This window comes from Prinia subflava, chromosome Z (assembly GCF_021018805.1).
Source record: "Prinia subflava isolate CZ2003 ecotype Zambia chromosome Z, Cam_Psub_1.2, whole genome shotgun sequence".
NCBI lineage: Eukaryota > Metazoa > Chordata > Aves > Passeriformes > Cisticolidae > Prinia > Prinia subflava.
Window position 1 is genome coordinate 102,390,299 of NC_086283.1, and position 20,898 is coordinate 102,411,196.

Below are 20,898 nucleotides of genomic sequence, written 5' to 3' on the forward strand. Positions count from 1 at the left end.
AGAGAGAAAGAGAGAGAGAAAGAGAGAGAGAAAGAGAGAAAGAGAGAAAGAGAGAGAAAAAGAGAGAAAGAGAGAAGCCCTGCAAGCATGTTGTTGAGACAGACTCAAGAGTAAACACCACTATGGCAGATGCCAATAGTGGTCCAAATGCTGGACCAGGAGTAATGTCCAAAAATATTAAAAAACGTATTTAAAAAATAGGGTGATCCATGCCCCCTGCATTTAGCAGGATGGCAGAGAAAGAACCCAAGTGAAACTGCTGAGTTCATGGAGTCCACCAAACCAGAAATTTGATTCATAAACATCCTATTAGTCACTGCTACTGTCTAATTACGGTGATTAATCAATTACCACGGCTAAAAACTACTCTAGAAGAGAAGAACCCTTTTCTTGTGACCATTCTCTTTAAGAGCTGGGCAAGGCTGGAGCTACAAGGTGGTGGGGCGGGGGGGGGAAATATGCAGGGACACACCAAAAATGCCTGTCTGCCTGTCTCAGTGGTTAGAGGAGCCAGCTGACTCCAGTTTCCTCCGTACCAGGCTTCAGGCCTCATCAGCCATGCAAATTATAGAGTACCGTGCTGTCTGAAGGCCGAATTTCGACTCAGCTCAGAGAAAAGCCTTAGAGGAAGGGTGGGGATGAAGAAGCCAGCCAAATCCATTCATAATATTTACAGTAAATGGGCCTCTTTGCTGTTGTTTAGTATACAGTCAGCCTAATTATTTTTGAAGTTTTAATTTAAAGAACCTTCTTTATCTGCCTCTCCTTCTGCACCCCTCAAAGGTGTGGGAAAACTTTTCCCTTGTTTCAAAAAAGCGGTAGGACGGGAATCCCTTCCCCAAGCTCCAACTCGAGTTGGGTGGGACAAAGGGATGCTGCACGAGGTGAGACCCTTCCAGAGCGGCCCTGCCAAAATCCACAGAGTTTTTAAGGCTCCCAGGACATCCAGAGAGTCACAAGGGCGTGCAGATCCACATGGAAACCCCCCAGAAATCCTATTTTTGATGCACATGTCCCTATTGCTGCTCTGTGCTGGTGGAGACTTGCTGGCTCTGGAGGTGGTGCAGGTGCTCCACTGCCCTCTGCACTCTCCAACCTTCTCCCCCTTCCCTGAGGCAACCCAAAATAATCTCACTTTTGTAACAAACCAGCCAAGAGGCTCGTCTGGAACACGCAGCCCTCTGAGATGCTGCCCTGGGAGCTCCAAGTGACTCAGGGCTGGTGCCAGCCCCAGCTCCCAGAGAGGAGCAGCCACCTCCACGCTTCAGCCTCAGCGAAGGCAGGACACACCTCTTCCCCACCCAGACCCAACCCAGACCTCAACCAGAAACCTTCTGAGAAAGAGAAACCAGCACACAAAGGGCTCCTGAGTTACTGCAATGCAAATCAGACTCGGCGAGGATGAGCTTGCCAAGAATCTCTCTCCCTGCCTGGGCTGAGCTGGAGGCTCCCGTGGCAGCATCCTGCCCATCACCTCTCTGGGATAAATCACACCACGGGTGCTGAAGCCAACAGAGGCCACTGGGCCATGCCAGCCTTGGGGTCACAGCCCCCCTCGGCCCAGCCACCCAGCTGGGGTTTCCAGGATGACCTTAAAAAGCTTTTTGCAGTGAAAAATAAAAGCTTCACTGTTTCAAGTCAGGGAAGGTCATGCAGCACCCCGGGATCCCCGGGGGAGGGCAGGGATACAGCCCCCAGGAAAGCCACAGCTCTCCACGGACAACATGTAGCCACGTGGGTTACACGTTAAAAACCTTGTTCAGACCTCAATAAAACCTGAACTAGAGCAGTCTAGGATTTCCAAATGGATACTTAATACACAGATGTGTGTTGGGATCTTTCCCCCCCAACTGCTTTACACACACACACCCATACACAACACACCATCGCTGCTGTTCTTATTCCAGCACTCAAAAAAACCCCTCCTCTCCCTGCAGCACACTGACCCAGAATTCTCCCCTAAAGCCTGAAAGCAGACGTAAATACATGGTTCTCCCCACACCAAAAAAAAAATAAAAAAATAAAAAAAGCCCACTTCCCCCAGCAACTTTTCCCAGAGCAGCATCTCCCTCACAGAGATGCAAACCCATGGAAAAAGCAGAGTAGGAACAAAAGTCCTTTTCACGTTCGTCGTGCCCCGCTCCGTAACAATTATGAAAACTGTTTAGCTGGGCTGGCATTTGGAGCATGTACTGCATTCCTGCCAATAAATTCCAGTCCCGGATCCGATGGAAAAGGCTCCCTCCCTCCCCTTTCCCCTCCCTCCCTTGCCTTCATTCCTCCTGGCTTTCTTTACAACCTAATACCCTGTCGACGCGGGGCCAGGGCCTACTTAGGGGGAAAAAAAAACACCCAGCGCCAGACTGGAGACAGCAGGCAGACTGAAAAAGTTAATCATTACTTCTGTCTGCCTTCATAATCTAATCACGCCTATTCCTAAGAGCAGGCGGCGGAGCACGCCGCACACAGAACGCACACACCCCGGGGTCACCGCCCAGGGGTGGACAGACGGACACACGGACAGCAGGGCTGGGCAGGGGGCAGCCAGGGGACGGACAGACAGGACGGATGGCGTTGGGAAGGAGCTCACAAGCCCGGCCATGCACACACGCCCCTCCCCTCGCCTCTCGCTTTGCTCTGGATTAATAACACGTAGCAATTACAGAGAATATTATATTCATTAAGTAATTAACCCTCCCGGCGCTCCGGCGGAGCTGGCACCCCCTCCTCGCAGACAGAGGCCAGCAGAGGTTTGCCCCGGGGCTATAAAACGGGGCAGGTCGGCAGCACACAGGTGAAAAAAAAAGGCCAGAACTCCTCGTGGCTCATCTCACCCCACTGCTGGTGGGAGCAGCAGAGCCGTGTCCCGAGCGGGGACCTGCAGCATCCTCCCAAAACTCGGGGCATTTGGGGTGTCACCAACACCCAGCAGCATCCTCCCATGGCAACAAAACTCAGGGGATTTGGGGTGTCAAAAACAGCCAGCAACATCCTCCCATGGGGACAAAACTCAACAGATTTGGGGTGCCACCAACAGCCAGCAGCATCCTCCTATGAGTATAAAACTCAAGAGATTTGGGTGTCACCAACAGCCAGCAGCATCCTCCCATGGGGACAAAACTCAAAGGATCTGGGGTGCCACCAACAGCCACCAGCATCCTCCCATGGGGACAAAACTCAAAGGATTTGGGGTGCCACCAACAGCCACCAACATCCTCCTGTGAGTATGAAACTCAGGGGATTTGGGGTGGCACCAACAGCCACCAGCATCTCACATGGGGTTGAAACCCAAGGGATTTGGGCATCACTAAGACCCAGGAGCATCCCCACACAGGGATAATGCCCAGGAAATGTGGGGCTTGGCAAGCCCAGCAGCACACCAGCTCCTCCAGAAAATAACTGCAGTGCAACTCTCAGGTGAGCCAAGGCTCCATGCTCTTGACACCCAGGATACATTTTCCATGCTTGGCTGTGACAAAGAACAGTAAAACTACAGGCCTCTGCTTATGATTTATGGGTTTGTTCCTTATCGTGAGCTAAAAAGTCTCAGACTGGCTTCCAAAGAAAATGAATTCATCAGTTCAAATGCAGTGATGTAACTTCAGGCTCCCAGCTCCTTTTCCAAATAAAACTCCTGTTACTTGATTCCTGCTCGAAGAATGATTTTATGGAGTTATTGACTCTGTCCTCTCTGCCTGGGAAGGTGCTGCCAGAGCCCAGCCACAGGGTCATTGACAGCTGTCCCGCGTGGGCGGGCAGGACCTCATCCCATGGCTTAGTTTCTTGACTATTTTGCCATTTTCCCTGCTTTCCTACTCAAAACCTCACCTTGCACACCAGTGTGCAAACAGACGCTCAACTCCCCTGGTATTATTTTGCATTATCCACCATGGAGGGGGCTCCTCCGCCAGCAGTGATGCCTGGTAAATTTTATCTCCCATAAATTCAACCCACAGCCTTCCATCACCAAAAATCTCTTGATCCACAGCCAGCCTCACCCCTTGGAAAGTGACAGATGTCTGAATTTCCACCACCTTTTTAACAGTCAAACTTCTCCACCACAAAGTCGCCACTTATTGATGAAGTTCGGATGTCTACGAACTAAATCTCTTTAACCTGTGTAAGTATTACACAGAATTCTATTCAAATATGGAACACGCTTAATATTAATATGTTGAACGTATTCAACCTATATCTCTACAGAATATATACATTATATGTTGACTATATCTTATAATGCATTGAATAAATTATTTCCATACAAATTCAACCTATACATAGGGATTGAACACATTTTGCTCAATATTTAACCACCCACAGCCTCACTTATTAGGCACATCTATAAGATACATATTTGCAATTAGGGTTAAGAGCCCAAGCAGTACTGAACTACTCCTTTAATGGCAAAATCTGCCTTTCCACATGCCCAGGGAGAAGCCACAGGAGCCAGGACTTCACCCCAAGGCTGGCTCACCAAACCCCAGCCCCTCCAGAGGGAGATCCCACCAAGGCAGGTGGGACCAGGGGGTGAGCAAGGTGAGGGTGAGGAAGGTGAGGAAGGACCACGGGGGCAGGCACAGGTCACGACACTCAGGGGAGCATCACCAAGAGCATCACCAGGACCTCCTGCCACCAGCCCGTGGTGCTTCAGCACTGCCAACACAACCCAGCCAGTGAGGCTGAAGCCAGTAGGTTTTTTTCTGTAGTGAGGTTAAAAGGGTAGAGAAGGGCTGAGCCAGCTCTTACAGGGTGGTTTTTTTGGTTGTTTCTTTTTTTTTCTTTCTTTCTTTCTTTTTTTTTTTTTTTTTTTTCCCTTGCAAGTTAAAACCAAGATAATGACACTGGGTGGGGACCAATTTGAAGGGCTGAGCAGCCAAACCAAAATTAGTCTCCTGGCCAAGAGCTTCCTAGGCCTCACAGTTTGGGGAAGGAAGCTGAGAAAAAGCATGAAAATAAAAAAAAAAAAAATTCCTCGGGAAGCTGGACTGTCGTGCTCAAGCAAAGGTGACCCTGCTAGTCAAATATTTTTCAACATAACAAAAATAAAATCAAGTACTGGAGCAGCCACCCTTGGAAAAGCAGGGTCTATGAGATGGTGGTTTTTCCTCCTTTTTTCTCCTTTTCTTTCTTTTCCCTCCCCTGGCACTTTCTTTCCTTTCACTAATAACTATGTTTTCTTGCATTTTTTTCTCTTGGCTCTTTCCTCATAAAAAAAATGATGTAATTTCCTGTCTTGTCCCAATGTTTCCTGTTAATTAACAGGGTGAAAGTTATCATCACGCATTTAAATGGTAACCCAAAAAAAGGGAGGGGAAAAAAACCCAGGGGAAAAATAAGAAAGAAAATAAAAAAGAAAATTAAAAAGAAGAAATGTGAGTTTGCTGTCTGTTAGCAAACACCACATCACATCCTCAGCAGCACAAAACACCCTGGAAAAAGCTTTTTGGAACTGATGGCTTGAGCCCACGGGCAAAGACCCCCCAAAGGGTGGCAGCAGGTCTGTGCACAGGTGATCCAAGCCCCCACCCTCCCCTGGATGGGGATGGAAAATCCCTGCAATGCTTGCCCAGAAAAGCTCTTTTCTTGCATCAAGAAGGAAAACGAAAGAAGAAGGGAAACAAGGAGATGGAACACAGGAAGAGGAAAGAAAACAAGCAGAAGAAGAAAAAGAAGGAAAAAGTAAAGGAAGGAAATATAAAAAGGAGAAGGAGAAAATGGAGGGGCAAGAGAAGGGGGGAAAGAAGGGGGGAAAGAAGGGGGGAAAGAAGGGGGGAAAGAAGGGGGGAAAGAAGGGGGGAAAGAAGGGGGGAAAGAAGGGGGGAAAGAAGGGGGGAAAGAAGGGGGGAAAGAAGGGGGGAAAGAGAAAGAGGCAGATGAAGGAAAACATTAGAAAAAAGAGGAAAAACAGGAAAAAAATGGAAAGAAAAAAGCCAAAATAATAAAAAAAAACCAAAAACAGAGAAGTAAAGTAAAATAACTTGTAGAAAAAGAGGCGGACCTCAACACCCAAGACGTTACACTTACTAAAAGAAGTTGAAGAACAGAGAAAGGAAAAAAAAAAAAAAAAAAAAAAAAAAAAAAAAAGGAAACAAAACCCAGTGGCTAATCCAAAGAGAGCAGGCGGAAATCCTGCGAGCCGCCGAGCTCCTTGCCTCGCCCGCCCTGAGCCCCGTGCAGGATCGGGCTCCCCCGTGCCCTCTGTTCCTCAACAGCAGCCGTGACGCAGCCGGTGCCCCGGCGGCACCGCGGCCGCGCCGGCGGCGGGCGAAAACAAAGCGATTTAGGCGAAAAGCGAGGGTGGCTAGAGCAGAGGCTGTGCCTCAGCGGTTAATAATATCCCGGCGCTGAAAATAAACCGGGAAGGAAGCTCCTTTGTGACAGTAGGCAGGCGGCCAGGCTGCGGCGTGGGTCATTCATGCCGGCGGGGGGACGGCAGAGGGGCTGGCACCCACCGCGCCACCCTGCTGGGGACAGGGGGGGACAGTTCTCTCCCGGGCACCCTAAAACCCTCCGCACCCCGCTGTCAGCCAGCAGGGAGGTTTGTGGAGCTGGGTGGGAGCAGGTATCCCCCCATGCCCGTGGCAGGGAAATGCGTGTGGCTAATGTTACTGGTTCCCTCAGTGTAAGCGATACCCGCTGGCAGACGGTGGGGATGGAAACGATGCAGCCCACATCCCTGCCAGCCCGGGGCTGCTCCTCTACGAGTGTTTTTGTCCCTCCGAGTTTTAAATGTCCCCAGTGATCAAGTTGCTGGCGCTCACCGGGACAGTTACTGCCAGTGGAGCGTGGTTTGAACTGACACTCAACTTCCAAAATTCGTCTTCCTAGCCTCATTCTTGCCTAAAAAGTGCCAGGTTGAGGGGTTAAAAGGCAGGTGACCCCATCATAGTCCCCCATCACTGTTCCCACCATCATCCCCACTGTGATGGACCTGCTGGTTCTGAGGTTTCCTGCACTTTGTCATCAGCTGTTCCAAAGGCACCCTTTGGCTGGGAGAAATCTACTGGCATCTGGAAAAATGGGTTTAATGAAGCTGTACAGGTATGGATTGAGACTATCTAATGGGGGCAGCACCTCTGCTATCACTTCTTTTTAAAAACACATTGCAGGAGAGTATCTAGGAAAGCTCAAGGGGCTCTAGAGCACTCTAAAGTAATTATTAAATGGATTCTATTTGCTTTGGAGGGGTTTTAATCGGCTAAACGTCTGGAGCTTGGGAGGAGGATCCCGCCTGTGTCCCAGGAGGGTCCCCACAGGGTGAGAACCCCCTAAAAAAAAAAAAGAAAAAAAAATTAAAAAAAAAAAAGCCCTCCTGGGGCTTGAAGGAACCGGAGCGGGTGGCCAAGCCAAGAGCCCGGGGTCGGTGCCAAGCACCAGCTCCCTCCTCCCAGTCGGCCACGGTCAGATGATGTGCGAGGCGAGCCGGGAGGCTCCTAGTCTGGCAGGCAGCCTGCTCTGCTCCAGAGGCTCCAGTGCTGTCATCCTGGCATTAACCCCTGATAACCTTGTCCTTTCCAGGACTGGGCTGCGGTTTTTAGGCAAGCAGGGAGCAGGGGGGTCACGTCTCCCAGCGCGGCCGGGAAGGAAAGGGTGCAACGCCCCACGACGCTCAAAAGCAGATTAAAAAATATTAAAACGACGTCAGCTCGAAAATAAACCAAAAATAAGTGACTTAAAGAAAAAAAAAAATTCCCAAGCAATTGTTTATCCCTGGGACAAATATACAATCCTAGTTCCACAGGAAGATGTCTCAATTTCAGATTATAATAGGATGCCAATTTGTAAATAAAGGCATTTCACAGGAGGTTATAAACTCCGTAGGGGAGGGAGGTGGAAGTAGGGGGAACGGGAAAACACAGGCAGGGCTCTGGCGGAGAAACAGCACAGGATCCTGTTTACATGGGCGAGGGGAGAGCGACGGGAAGCCGCTTTGGGGGGCAAATATCTCCGGATTTGGACAAGGTGCTTCTTCCCCGCCGAGCAGATGCCAGCGGGGATCAGAGGCATAGTGAAACATTCCCGGCCTGTCCGCAATTTTGGAATGAAATGTCAGTCAGCCAAGAGGTCCCTGAAACCAGACAAGGTCCCACAGCACAGAGAGCCAGAGTAGGGAACGATGCCAATGCTCTTCCAGCCTGGGGAAGTCTATTCCCTGTGATTTTGGTGTGGGGTTGGGAGGGAGAAACTGACTCTGTGCCTGCTACAGAAGAGCCCTGTTGGTTTCCCAGCCTCAAGGCTTGGAGAACCTTGATCCAGCACCCACCAAGCATCATCACTCAACATCCACTGGCTCTTGGAGACCCTGAGGTGCTTCCAGAGTTTGGGCACACCAGCAGAATTGGGCCAAAATCTGGATAACCTCTCAGTTTTGGTATTTTAGGAACAACCTCAAGAAAGCAGTGGATGTGGCGAGGACACAAGCCAGCTCAGCTTGCTGCTCTCCCTCTCTGAGGACAAGCTCTGGGCTGCTTGAGAGCTTTGCTTTGCCAGCAGATCCAGCAGAAATCACCTGTCCTCCTGGAGAGCCACCTCCTCACCCACCGTGGACACCACAACCTTCACCAGCCCCACGCCACACACGGGTCAGCACGGGGATGCCCAGGGCTGGGGGATCACATTCCATGGAGAATTCCAGCACCAGCAGCACCAGCTCACTTCCACCCTTGGAGCAGGGCTTCTCCATGGGTCATACAGGAATTTGGCTCCCACCAACCCCACCAAACCACGGGCCAGCCACCTCCAGGCTCTCCAAGCATGGCTTTGCTTGTTTGAAAGAAGTCACAACCAAACACAACTGCTGAGAACAAGCCAGCTCAAAATACAGGAAAACCACCCTCTGTCTCCTATTTACGGGAATTATTTTTATCTCCAATGGGATATTTTTGCTCTTTAACCACACTGAGGACAGAAATGATCTGGCTGGTAATACCTGAGCACAGCCATGTCAGTGGGAGAAAACGTGAGCGAGGAGTCCTGACCTACCCACAGGCTGACCACTGACAAAAATAAAGATGATATAAGAAAATAAATAAAGCCAAGAATACAGAGGCGAGAGCCAGTGCCTTGGGGGAAGCAAGGGGTTCATCAGCCAGAGAACGGGATGGCTGGGAACACAGAGCAGAGGTGGGATGAGAAGGGGACACCAGCAGGTGTGAAGGACTACCTAGGACTGGATTCCTGGGTCACGGAGGAGAACAGAAAGGAGAGGGAGGGAGGGAAAGAGCAGCTCAGAGCAGTTATCACAAGGGGGAAACACTCCCTGTACATCCACGCGTCCTCCAGAGCCTCTGGTATCCATCAAGACAACTGCCTGCAGCCCCAGGAAAAGACAGGCCCCAGCAGGGGCTGATCTGAGACTCCTCCTCATCAAAGGCTCCTCATGGAGAGCTGCAAGGACACTCGCTTTGAGCCCCCTCAGTGCTCCCCTCGCCACCGTCCTCTCAACCCCTCCACGCTTTCCCTGGTGGAGTGGCTGTGAACCCCAGGCTGGCCTCATTCCCAAATTCTCAGCGCTGAGAGTGATCTTGCTTGCCAAATATTGCTCTTTAAGGCATCAGAGCAGGACTTCTGACCTTGCTCCTACACCAGCATCCACCACACATCACTAATGACCAAAGGCTGCAGTGCTGCACAATCCCACCACCACCACCACCCACCTGTGATGTCTTTTTCCTCACACACCCGCTCCAGTTTCCAAAGCGCCAAAATAATTACTTTTTTCCCCCCACCCCCTTTTTCTTAAACCTTCCTCTCATCAAGGAGCTGCAAATCCAACACATTCAGGTCTGGAGGAGACAAGGGGTGCTGGATTCTCCACCCAGCATCACCCGTCCCTACCTGCCCAAACACAGATAAGGCCAAGCCAAAGCGCTGCCCACGTACCCTGCCAATAACTCATTAAAGCCCTCCTCAAATGCTCCTCTGCTAACACTAAAATATGCAGGAGGGGGCAGGAAAAATAAAGGAGGAGAAAGTGAGCTTTGGAGGATTGCTCCAAAGTGCGTTTATTTTCCTTTCTTGACTGGGTCTCTCCAGTTGGGAATTTTCAGCGCTGCACTTCTGCACGCGGAAGGGAGATGCCAGTAAATCAGAGCAAATTCAAAACAAATGCTCTTTCATGTGGAGGCATTCAGGGCTTGGGTAGCTAACCATATCCCTTCAAGAGTCAACTCTCCTATCAGCTCCTCATTAAACTAAATGGCTACAATTACATTTGGGGAGGAAAAAAGAGCGGTTAATGATCGTAAAAAGGTTCTGTTTCCAGGCTTGGGGAGGGGGGAAACCCTTGATAAGGGAGGCAAAAAAGAAAAAAAAACCAAAAAAAACCAATGAAATAATAACAATAGAATAAAGTAAGTTAAAAATGTACTTTCAGGTGGAAATGTGCTTTCATTTGGGGAAGAAGCTCAATTAAGGAGCTGGGGGTCCCCTTCCCGCGGCCCTTTGGGAGGCACCAGGAACGAGCCATGTTATTTCCTGGAGCCCAAGCCCCCACCTCCTGCCTTCCCTTCAGGAGCAGAGCTGCCAGACGAGATGTTATCAATAGGCTGAACCTTACAGAAAGCCCCCTTTTAAAAGCGAGTACTTCCTCTGCTTATTTCATGTGGTATCCTGTGGAACTGAACTCTCTCCTCCCCTCTGCAATGGGTGTATTTCAGGAGGAAAAAGGAAAAAAAAAAAAAAAAAAGAAAAAAAAGATCTAACAACATCCTTATTGTGTTGTTTTGCTTCTTGTCTTTTTCCTTTCTACAGTCATTTTTTTTAATTCCCTGAAGCTATACGCTCCAATGGTAAAAAAAAAAAAAAAAATTCGCCAATCCTTCTGCCTTAAGAAAAAAAAACCAACAACCCAAACAGCAACAAGTTTTCCTGTTCCCTCTCCCCCTTCGTTTGATTAATTCTCATTAGGGCCTTTGAACAAACAATATGCTCCCCTCTCAAATAACAGGCAGGGTATATATTACACCCAAAGAAAAACAAACAAGGCTCACTTAAAGACATCACATCCACACCAAACGCAGTTCCTGGAGAGAGGCAGGGGCAGAGGCATGCGCGCGTGCGGCCTAATCCTGAATTCCAGTCTCAGGGTGATGAATAAATCATAAACAAAGGAGACATCTCCACAAAGGCAGGCACCTTCAAACGTCAGCCTGTACCTGCAGGTACACGGCTTCAGACACTTTAATCCTGGCAGAGACACTGGGGTGGCCGGTGTGGGGTGGGAGATGAGGTGCTGGAGACATCACGCCTTGGAAATGGCGTTGGCACTTGGACTAGATGACCTTCAAAGGTCCTCTCCAACCCAAAACACTCTGTGCCCCCATGCAAACTCTAAGAGGGGTGGAGAAACCACCCTACAAGCCTCCATTCTGCAACAGCAACTGGAGGCTGAAGGAGATGGCAAATAGGAAAACTATGGAAATCATTGAATACATCAGGAAGGGATACACAAACATCATCAACTCTCTCTGCAGCATGCTCTGTTAAAAAACAGGCCACCTTTCCTCTCCAGGCAGCATGAGCCTTGTGCCTCAGATGGGGGATGCTGGTGTCCTCACCAGGGGCAAAGTCTGAGCAGGGCTCTCATCCCAGAGACAAGAGCTGCCCCCACCACCAAGTCAAGGATTTCACACCAAATCCCTCTTTAAGGTATGACTTAAAGGTATGACTGCACCTGCTCCCACAATCCACACACCTGAATGAACGGCCAACCAACATTGCTTAGCCTTCCCCTGCCCCAGCCCAAAAATGAATGGAGCATAAGGCTGGAATTCAAAGGAAGTACAGGCATTGAGGGATGGAGAACCTTGTCTGGGATTTCAACACATCCTCTGCACGAGAGGTACACTGCTGCCACTGAGATGAAACCCAACTCCCCCTCCGAGCACGCCCTTCTCAGTGATGTGCATTCCCAAAACTCCCCAGCATCACTTTGCATTCTGTCAGGACCCCCAGCCAACACAACAACCCTCAACCCACGGCCAAGATCAAGGGCAACAAGAGATGTCTTACCTGAGAGCCCCCCAGGGGCTAGACAATTAGTTCCCCCTGTTTCAGTGGAGGAAGGCACAGAGTCTGGACAATCTGCTGGAGCAGAAGAAAAGGAAAAAAAAAAAAGAAAGAAAAAAAATGGAGTCAGTATATAGGTGGTTCTTTGCAGGCTCCCAGCATCGCCCCAAGCAGAGCACGCATTCCAAAGGGCTTAGCAGGAAGCGATTACTAATTGTCCGTGCGGAGACGGCAGTTCATCAAGAGGCATCCACCCTAACTCGTTGTCTCAGTCAAGGCTGTGCTTCATCACCAGCCAGCGCTGATTACAGGCTGGCAGAAATTACAGGCTGGCTGCCACCTCTCCGGACAAGTCACCGGCTAAGGAGATCAAGGTTGTCGCCGTTCTGATGTCAGCGAGCTTCCAAAAATGCTTAAGTCGTGGCTTTGTGCACCCAATTCAGTCAAAACCTGTAACTCACTGGAAATGGGAACCGAGTGGGAAACGTCTCACTGCTGCCCTTTCACAGGGCACGGCCTGAGTCTGAGGTGCCCTGCTCAATTTTTGTCACCACCAGCTGCTGGCAAACCTTTTTGCCACCTCCTGGGCAGCAGGACCTGCTCCTCGTGCACCACCACAGGGTAGGGCACGACATTAGGGGTTCCTCCTGATGTGTGCAGGTGCTGGGACTAAGGTTTGGACCTCCCCACCCTAAGCCTCCTCTTCCAGGTGACAACAGCCAGAAACCAGCACCGACCTCCTGGTCCTACACACCAACCCCAGCTTTTTGGTCACTACCACATGGGACCACAAGCCTGAGAAGACCTGTGAAGTTCATGCTAACTTGTGGTCCTCAGGACTTTGGGTTTCACCAAATTTGGGCTCTCTGTGCCCTCATTTTGCTCACGTCTGTATCCCAAAGCAAGAGCCACCACCAGGAGAGCCGAGATGATTTTCTCCCTACTGATAAAGCAATACTGCCAGATCCCACCCCTGAAATACCAGTGAATAAGAAATTCCTGTCTGCATAACCTCATTTTATCAGAGTAAAGTAAAAGCCCTAACAGGAATATACAGTTTAACAGGATATACTTAATCAAACTGAAAACAATAGGGGAGACAGGAAATAGACTTTCTTGTGAAATACTGTATATGATACACTCTCTAAATGCCTTGTCCTGATTTCTATGCTTTAAAGAAGTAGGGTTTTTTTACTTTTTTTTTTTTAACCCTTTCTGGTCCAGACAGGAGATTCCCCGCCATTCCCCTGTGATAACTTCAACTTCCTGAGCTACAGATGCTTTCTGAACACAGGCTGGAGCACTCTGCCCTGCCCTGGGCTCCCTGTGCCTGCAGCTACAGCTCCCTGAGGAGCTCCTGCAGGTAAAGGACATAACTGGTCCTTTCCACGTTGTCTTGCAGTAGAGATCATATATGATCAGGTTCTGTTACCACATCATGCAGGACAGAATCCTATCCAAATTTCAAATACATAACCCTAACAATAGAGGATGTGTTTCCACACTTCTTCCTCAGCTCCCTTCCTGTGTCCCATCACCCAAAAGACGATTCCCCTCATCCATGAATCGCCCCCTGAGCTCCCTTTCCAAAATGCAGAGCCGGTGCAGCTCAACTCTGGACCGAGCAGGCGAGGGATGAGCCCAAGGGCAGAACCCTCACAGGGTCTCTGCCCTGTGCGTGGCTGGATTCATTGCTGCTCTCTCCCCAGGGCCCACAGAGGTGCCCAGGGCTCTCGTTGGTAGGGGGCCCTGGGGCTCGTTTCACCTTCAGCACCAGAGAGCTCACAGAGGTTTGCCCCAGCCTGACACACATCACTCTCCTCCCCACAGCACAAAACCACGGCCCAGACACACAGTTACTCCTTGTGGCCACCAGCCCAACCTTGCAAGGTGTCAAATAGCTCCTGGGAGCTGCCAGACCTCCCGCTCCCCTGAAAGCTGACACCACCCAGGGCATTCGGCCCCGCAGCGACGTCGCAGTGGGTTTCCTGCACTCCCTTACACCAGCACCACAAACTCCAGTCACCCAGGAGCACAATAAAGACACTTGCAGCCCCTTGTTCTGCCTAAAGCTGAGTCAAAAATCTGCCTGAATTGTTTGAGGGTGCTGCTACCCACCTCCAGCAGGGACATCAGGAATTCTGAGTGCCCACACACCTCCATCATCCATCCCTGCCAACCTCCCGTGTGAGGAGGAAGGAAAATCCTCTCCTCGATAAAAGTCCTCCCCATCCCTGGCAGTGTCCAAGACCAGGCTGGAGGTGGCTTGGAGCAACCTGGTCTACAGGAAGGTGTCCCTGCCCAAGGCAGGGGGTTGGAGCAAGGTGAGTTTTAAGGTCGTTCCAACTCAAACCATTCTGGGATTCTATGAATGAGCAAGCCAGGCTGACCCACAGCCTTCCCTCAGGTAACTCAGCCATCAAGGGCAGATCTTTCTGTTCTACAGCAAGTACACAAATACCAGATCTATCCTACCAACACAGCCTGATTTCATTGCCTGCAGTGGATTCTCAGCTCCTTGACCATCCCTGCCTTCATCCAGCCTGTGATGCAGCCTGTCCCAGCCTCCATTACCTTCAGAAAAACCAATTTAATCCCCATCAGTTAAGGGTTTAAAGCAAAAAGAGAAGAGTGATTTAGACAATATTGAAGGGAGAAATGGTTAATGATGGCAGTGGTGAGGCACTGGCACAGGTTGCCCAGAGAAATGGCAGATTCCCCACCACAGAAACATTCCGGGTCAGGCTGGGTGGGACTTGGAGCAACCTGGTCTAGTTGAAGATGTTCCTGTTCACTGCAGGAGGGTTGGACTAGATGCTCTTTAGGGTCTCTTACAACACAAACTGGGTTTTGACTCTCTGATTTGGTGATCTCTGCCAGAGCCGCCAGTCCAGGTTTATTGTCTGCCTGTCCCTCCATATGAGGCACTTACAAGACACGCACTAAACACTTCAAAAACTTCTACCACCACTATCATGCTTGACAGAAACACAGAAATTTCCTGCAGGATTCACAGCTCCACTGGCAGAGCCTAAACACAGGGACTGTTCCCACCCAAGGCTCCAGGTGAGAGGATGGCTGGAGGGCATCAGCCAGGCAAAAAATCTCCACACCTTCCCACAGTTCTCAAGATGCAGCTGGGGAACTGCCACGGGAGATGGCACCGAGGCTGGGACGGTGCCCCTGAGTCCCCCTGCAGAGGAAATGCTGAGAAACCCTGAGCTTGCAAAACCCACCTGCCACCACAGACTTCCAGGCTCCGCTGGTGCCTGTCAGAGCCCCGTTAGTCAGAGCTCAGCTGCCAAGTGGATTTTTCTTTCAAAAAGGAAAAAAAAAGGAGGACTTTTGGTGAGTAACCCAGTTGTTTCTATGTTTCCGATGGGCAGCGTTAATCACTTCCTATTGGCCGATAGGAATAACTTTTCCTTTCGAAATGGCACATTCATGTTCTGCGGCTTTTCTGTTTACACACATTTTGCTACCTTGTGTCAACACTTGCTAATGAATAAATATATCATTCGGCTAACTGAAAATGAGATCCTGGCAGAGGCAGATTGGATGTTTAAATCCTGCTAATAGATTTTATCCTAACATCTTTGCAGGAAACCAAAACCAAGCTTTAACCCTTCTCTCCCGCAGCTCCAAATCCCTTTGCACCCCATGCCAGGGTCATCAATGAGTGCAGAGAAAAGCCATAAAGGCAAAAATAGGAACTTTGGAGGGACCACTCCAGGGATGCCGCCAAAATTTTGCAAAACCCACAAAACTCCATGACCCAGCAGACCCTCAGAGTGTATCACAGAACAACCCTTCTGCATCCCAGCACAGGCTGTGGATGCTGAACCTACTCCCGATGTCCCTCTTTCATTCATAAACCCTTATCTTCTGTTTTTTTTCACACCAAGGAAAGATAGTTCATGCTTTGCAACCCAATTGTTTGTTAAACAGCTTTGTTTATCTCCACAAGGAAAAAAAAAAAGATGTATTAACGTTCCCAAAGAGTTCACAGAAGGGGAAAACAACAGTGCAGCCTCTGAGGGAGCAGCTGGCAGGATGAGACCCCACCACGGCACCTGAGCAGCCCCAAGGCTGGGGTTTCTTTTGGCCCTGAGACCCCGAAGAGAGGTAATTCTACAGACACTGTTCTTTTGGCCAAAAAAACCCAACTAAGCCAATCTGATACTGGTGCTCAGGAATATCAATGTATTCACCTTTGCCACCCTGCAGAGCCGTGCCTCCCCCGTCTGCCACCGTGACCACAGAGACCACCGAGCTCCAGCCCACTCCAGAGACACTGATCCTCAGGAAGCCAGGAGCTGCTCCTCCCGAGCTCCTCGTGTTTCCGACTCTCCCACCTCTCCTCCTTCTCCCAGCCTCATTTATCTCACACCCGGCGAGCTCGCTGCCAACCAAGAGTTTATGCAGACAACCGCAGAAGAGCTGGTGCCAGCCCCAAATGGGCTTCTCCCCTGGCACCCTGACATTCAATTACAAGCAACAGGCATGCACAGCGGTGCTAGGAACTTTAAATTTAAAAAGGTTTAAAAAGTAACTTTTCAAACTCTTTTGCCCTTTTTTTTTTTTTTTCTCCAACCTGATGAGGTAGCATTAGGCTCCTACAAAACTTAGATTTCTAACCAACCAGTCCATCTGTCAAGGTTCACTGGAATCCTCAGGCATCAGGGAGATGCTGTGCTGGATCCCAACCTAAATCCCTAAAAACCCACCCAGGGGTGCAGAAGCACTCACTCCAGTTTCCAACTGGAGCCTATGGTTTTCCTGGCTGACTCCAGCAGGCCTTTGCTGCACTGGAATCCCTTCTGAAGTTACCTGCCAGAGTTTTAGATAAATTGGTGGCTTAGATAAATTATACATTAAATCTTACAGGGGTAGCAGGAGGCACAGAAGCACACAAGCAACCCAGAAGCAAAAGGCATGAGAAAGGCAGCAGACTATTTTCCCTGATAAAGGGACTGTTTTGCCATTTTTTATCTCTTACACTTGCATTGAAAGAAGTCCACTTACCAGTTGGTTTGAGAAAATCCATTGGATATCTGGAGTAGGGTGGAGGGGGAGACTCTGGAATTAGAGAAGTACAGAGAAAATAAAGGCAGAGCCATGAGAAAGAAAAAAAAAAAGATAGGAACTTATGATAACAGTGGCATTCTTTTAGCAAAACTGTTTGTCTTAGCTCTGGGGGTTGGAGGCAGGGCAGCGAGGCGGTGATTGCCTTGATATTTAGCTGTCAGATAAACAAAAGGGGCCGTCTGGCGCCAGTCTCCCTGCTATCTGCCGCTCGGGCTGTCTGATCGGGGCCTCCTTGGCTCGGCGGAGCCGCGGCAGCGCCGGGGCCGCCCGGCCCTTAATCCCCCGGCACCGCGCGGGGACGGCGGGGAGGCAGCGCCGGGGCCCCCGGGAAGGGAGGGGGTCCCGGAGGTGGGGGCGTCGCCCCCTCCCCTAAGTACAAAAGGAAATACATAAACCACGGCAATGGAAAGTTCTTGTGCGTGTTCTGCGTTTTGTTGTTTGTTGTGGGTTGGTTTTGTTTTGGTTTGGTTTTCTTTTTTTTTTTTTCTTTTTCCTCCAGAAGGGGAAAAAAAAAAGTTTTGTGGGCCGGGAGGTGAGTGGGGCTGCGTCCACGTATCCCTGCATCCCCTCCACACATGCACCCCCTGCATCCCCTCCAACCCCTGCACACCTCCAGCCCCTGGATCCCCTGCAGCCCCCGCACCCCTGGCATCCTCTCCGTCCCCTGCACCCCGCGCCCTCCGTTCCCCACGTCCCTGTATCCATCTCCTGCACACCTCCGGCCCCCGCACCGCCGCATCCCCTCCGTCTCTGGCATGCCCTCCAGCCCCTGCACCCCTGAACCCCCTGCAACTTTCTGTGCCTGCCGTTCCCCTATATTCCCACACCCCTCCAGCCCCTGCGCCCCCCGCGCCCCCCGGCATCCCGCGCCGCCGTACCTAGCTCGCAGAGCCGGCTGAGGTGGTGCGGATTGCAGCAGACGAGCTCGGAGTGAGCCTTGCCGTAGGATTCACAGCAACATAACCGCTTCACTTCGGAGCAGTGGCGGAGGTCGGGCCAGCGGAACACCTTGCACAGCAGCACGGGCAGCGGGTACCAGTGCTGTCCCAGCCGCGAGTCGGCCTTGGCGGGCAGCAGCAGGCAGGGGGTCCGCGCCCCGCCGCGGGACTCCACGGCGTGCAGCAGCCCCTCCAGCTGCCGCTCCTTCAGCCGCTTCAGCACGGCGTGGGTCAGCGCCTTCAGTTCCGCCTCCGCGCCCGCCGCCGCCCGCCCGCCGCGGCCCGCCTTGCCCGGGCAGCACCCGCGCCCCCCGCCCAAGTGCGCCCGGGGCTCGGCCACCGCCGCCGCCGCGCCGGGCTCGCCCGCCGCCGCCTCCTCCTCCTCCTCGCCGCCGGGCGCACGGCTCCGCCAGAGCCGCCGGACGAGCACCGAGCGTTTGGTCCTGAACATGCGGGACGAGAGGAGGGGCCCCCGGCTACAAAACGGGCATGTCGTCCGCCGAGCATGAAGGGGCCGGCAGGCGGGATGCGGCGGCGGCGGGCAGCGGCGGGGGGCAGCGGGGCCGAGGCGGGCTGTGGCATGCGCCAGTCTCCGCGCTGGGGCCGCGGGTCCCGCCGCCTCCCGCGGGGGGATGCGCCGGCCGCGCCTCCGCCCGCCGCGAGAAAACGCGCAGAAAAACCGGGCGGAAAAGAAAAAGATCAAAACCGCGAGGAGGAAAAAAAAGAGAAAAAGGGAAGGGAAAAATAAAGGCGGCGGGGGGGAGGGAGGGGAAGGGAGAGAGTCGCCGCTCGCTCCGGCTTCTCCCAAAAAAGCGGAGGAAAACGAAAAAATTCCCCGCCTAGAGCCCGCGGCGCCCGTGGCGGGGGCAGGCGGGCGGGGGCTGCCGGCGCCGCGCCGCCGTGCGCGGGTGCGGAGCTCGGCCCGAGCCGCGGGGGAGCCTCGGCCGCCCCGGAGCCGCGGCGCCCATCAACCCGCCACGCCGGGCAGCGGGCGCGGCGGCGGGGATGCGGCGCAGGGCAGAGCCAGCAGGCAAAAACAAAAAGAGCGAGCCGAAAAGGCGTCTATTTAAAAGGGTAAAAAGAAAAAAAAAAAAAAGAAAAAAAAGAAAAAAGAAAAAAAGAAAAACCTCAAAACACCAACCCTAAGGTTTGGACGTCGGTTTAAGCATCTGTCACAAAAGAGGAGAACGAGCGCATCCAGAGTGTTGTATCCCTTTTTAAAAGCCCAGGTCGTCCTGATGTGGGGGTTTCGGGGTGGGCTTTTATTTTTTTTTCCCCCTCCTTCTTTCCAAAGGTTTAATCCACACGGAGTCTTGATCCGGCTGCTACGAAGAGAAAGAAAGGAAATAAAGGAAAAAAAAAAAAAAAGAAAAAAAAAAAAAAAGAAAAAAAAAAGGAGAAAAGTGGGGCTATGTCCCTTCCTTCCTGCCTTCCCCAGCAGCCGCGCCGGGCCGAGCCGGGCCCGCCGCTCCCGGCGGAGCTTACATGGGTGCGGGGGTGCCCGCCGGCCGCCGACCCTCTCCCTGCTGCCGGCGCCTCTGCCGCGGTGCCTTTTTTTTGCTCTTCACTCCTCCTTCCTGCCTTCCTTCCCCTCCTCCTCCTCCTCCTACTTCTCCTCCTCCTTTCGTGGGGCTGTATTTTTTTTTTTTCCCCTCCCTTTCCCTCCCCTTCTCCCCCCGCCCCGCTCCGCTCTCCGCAGTCAGCCGCCCTCCCCGCACCTCCGCCTTCCCGCGGGCGGTGCGGGGGGAGCGACGGCGGCGGCGGGGCCGGCGCGGTGCCTGCGCCCTCCCCCGGCCCCCCCGCACCGGCGGCGGCTTCGCAGTGCGCAGCGGCCCGGCCCGGCCCGGCCCCGGCCCCGTCACGTGGGCGTCTAGACACCGTGTCGCTCCGGGGGAAAAAAAAAAAATAAATATATCTATATATTATATTTATCTCCAACCGCCTTGCGCAAGAGGCGGCTCGGGTTGCGGAGAGGTTGTGGGTCCGTGCGGCCCCGGCCCCCGCACCGCCCTTTCCCCACCTCCCCCTCGCCTCCCTTCGTACCTGCTGCTGGCGGGGGGTGCGGGGAGACGGGGGTGTCCCCCCCCCGCACCCCGCGGGGCACAGGGTGGGGAGCTCCCGGGGCTGGGGCGTGCCGGTGCTGGCTGTAAATACGGGAATATTAAACCAAATCAGCGTAAACGTTGATAAAAAAGCATTCAAATATCGGTATAGCTATGGGTCTCTCGAAGGAGGGCGCGTCTCAAGGAACAGTAACAACAGCGATGATGATAATAAATAGTAACAATAATAATAACGATAATAGTAATAATTTGTGCTCTTACGGCACCTGTCACCAAAGGACAGGAAAATGCACCATGGAGGCTCGGTACACCCCGATTCCAAACACGAGGCAGAAATGACAGGCATGTGGCACTCTCGTTACGGGCACTACTATCGGTAACAACCCCTGGCACCCTGGGCGCGCCGCAGATTCCCCCGCTCCAATTCTGGACCTGCAGAGGGTGAGGAAAACCGAGCCACCAAGAGGCTGCGCTCTCGTCCAGCCTTGGTGCGCTCTGCGGCCGAGCTGGGAAGTCCGGCCAGACTTCCTAGCGCCAGGCTTGGCAGGGCAGCAGAAATCCCCAGGGGTCCCCGTCCTGCACGCACTCCCACGGAGGAGCAGCTCCTTTTTCGCAGAATAGCTGCGGGCGGATGAGTTGCTTTAAGGTCACTCTCTGAGGCAGTCACCGTGTCGGAAGTAGGAGCCGGGGCTCCTAAGTCGTGGCTGCTATGAGCGAGCCCGGTTCAAATCCAAAGCCAAAGGCAAATCCACAACAAATGCCCCCGACTAAACGTGACACCAGAGAGAGCACATATAAAA

The 20,898-nt window shown here is 52.2% G+C and overlaps 1 protein-coding gene across 3 annotated transcripts in view; it reads right to left on the bottom strand.

Moving 5' to 3' along the window:
- The window catches only part of SMAD7 (SMAD family member 7), a 28,474-nt gene extending 8,803 nt beyond the window's left edge, over positions 1-19,671 (bottom strand). Inside the window, exons 1-4 of one of the 3 annotated variants that reach the window (XM_063421704.1) lie at positions 19,521-19,671; positions 17,976-19,360; positions 17,035-17,088; positions 12,013-12,087 (exon numbers count right to left, since the gene is read on the bottom strand). In XM_063421704.1, coding sequence (XP_063277774.1) covers positions 12,013-12,087; positions 17,035-17,088; positions 17,976-18,486 — 640 coding nt within the window. In that variant the 5' untranslated portion in view covers positions 18,487-19,360; positions 19,521-19,671. Of the gene's footprint in view, positions 1-12,012; positions 12,088-17,034; positions 17,089-17,975 lie in introns of all 3 variants that reach the window. The other 2 variants (XM_063421705.1, XM_063421703.1) reach the window with 2 other exon arrangements.
- Positions 19,672-20,898: the final 1,227 nt, after the last annotated feature.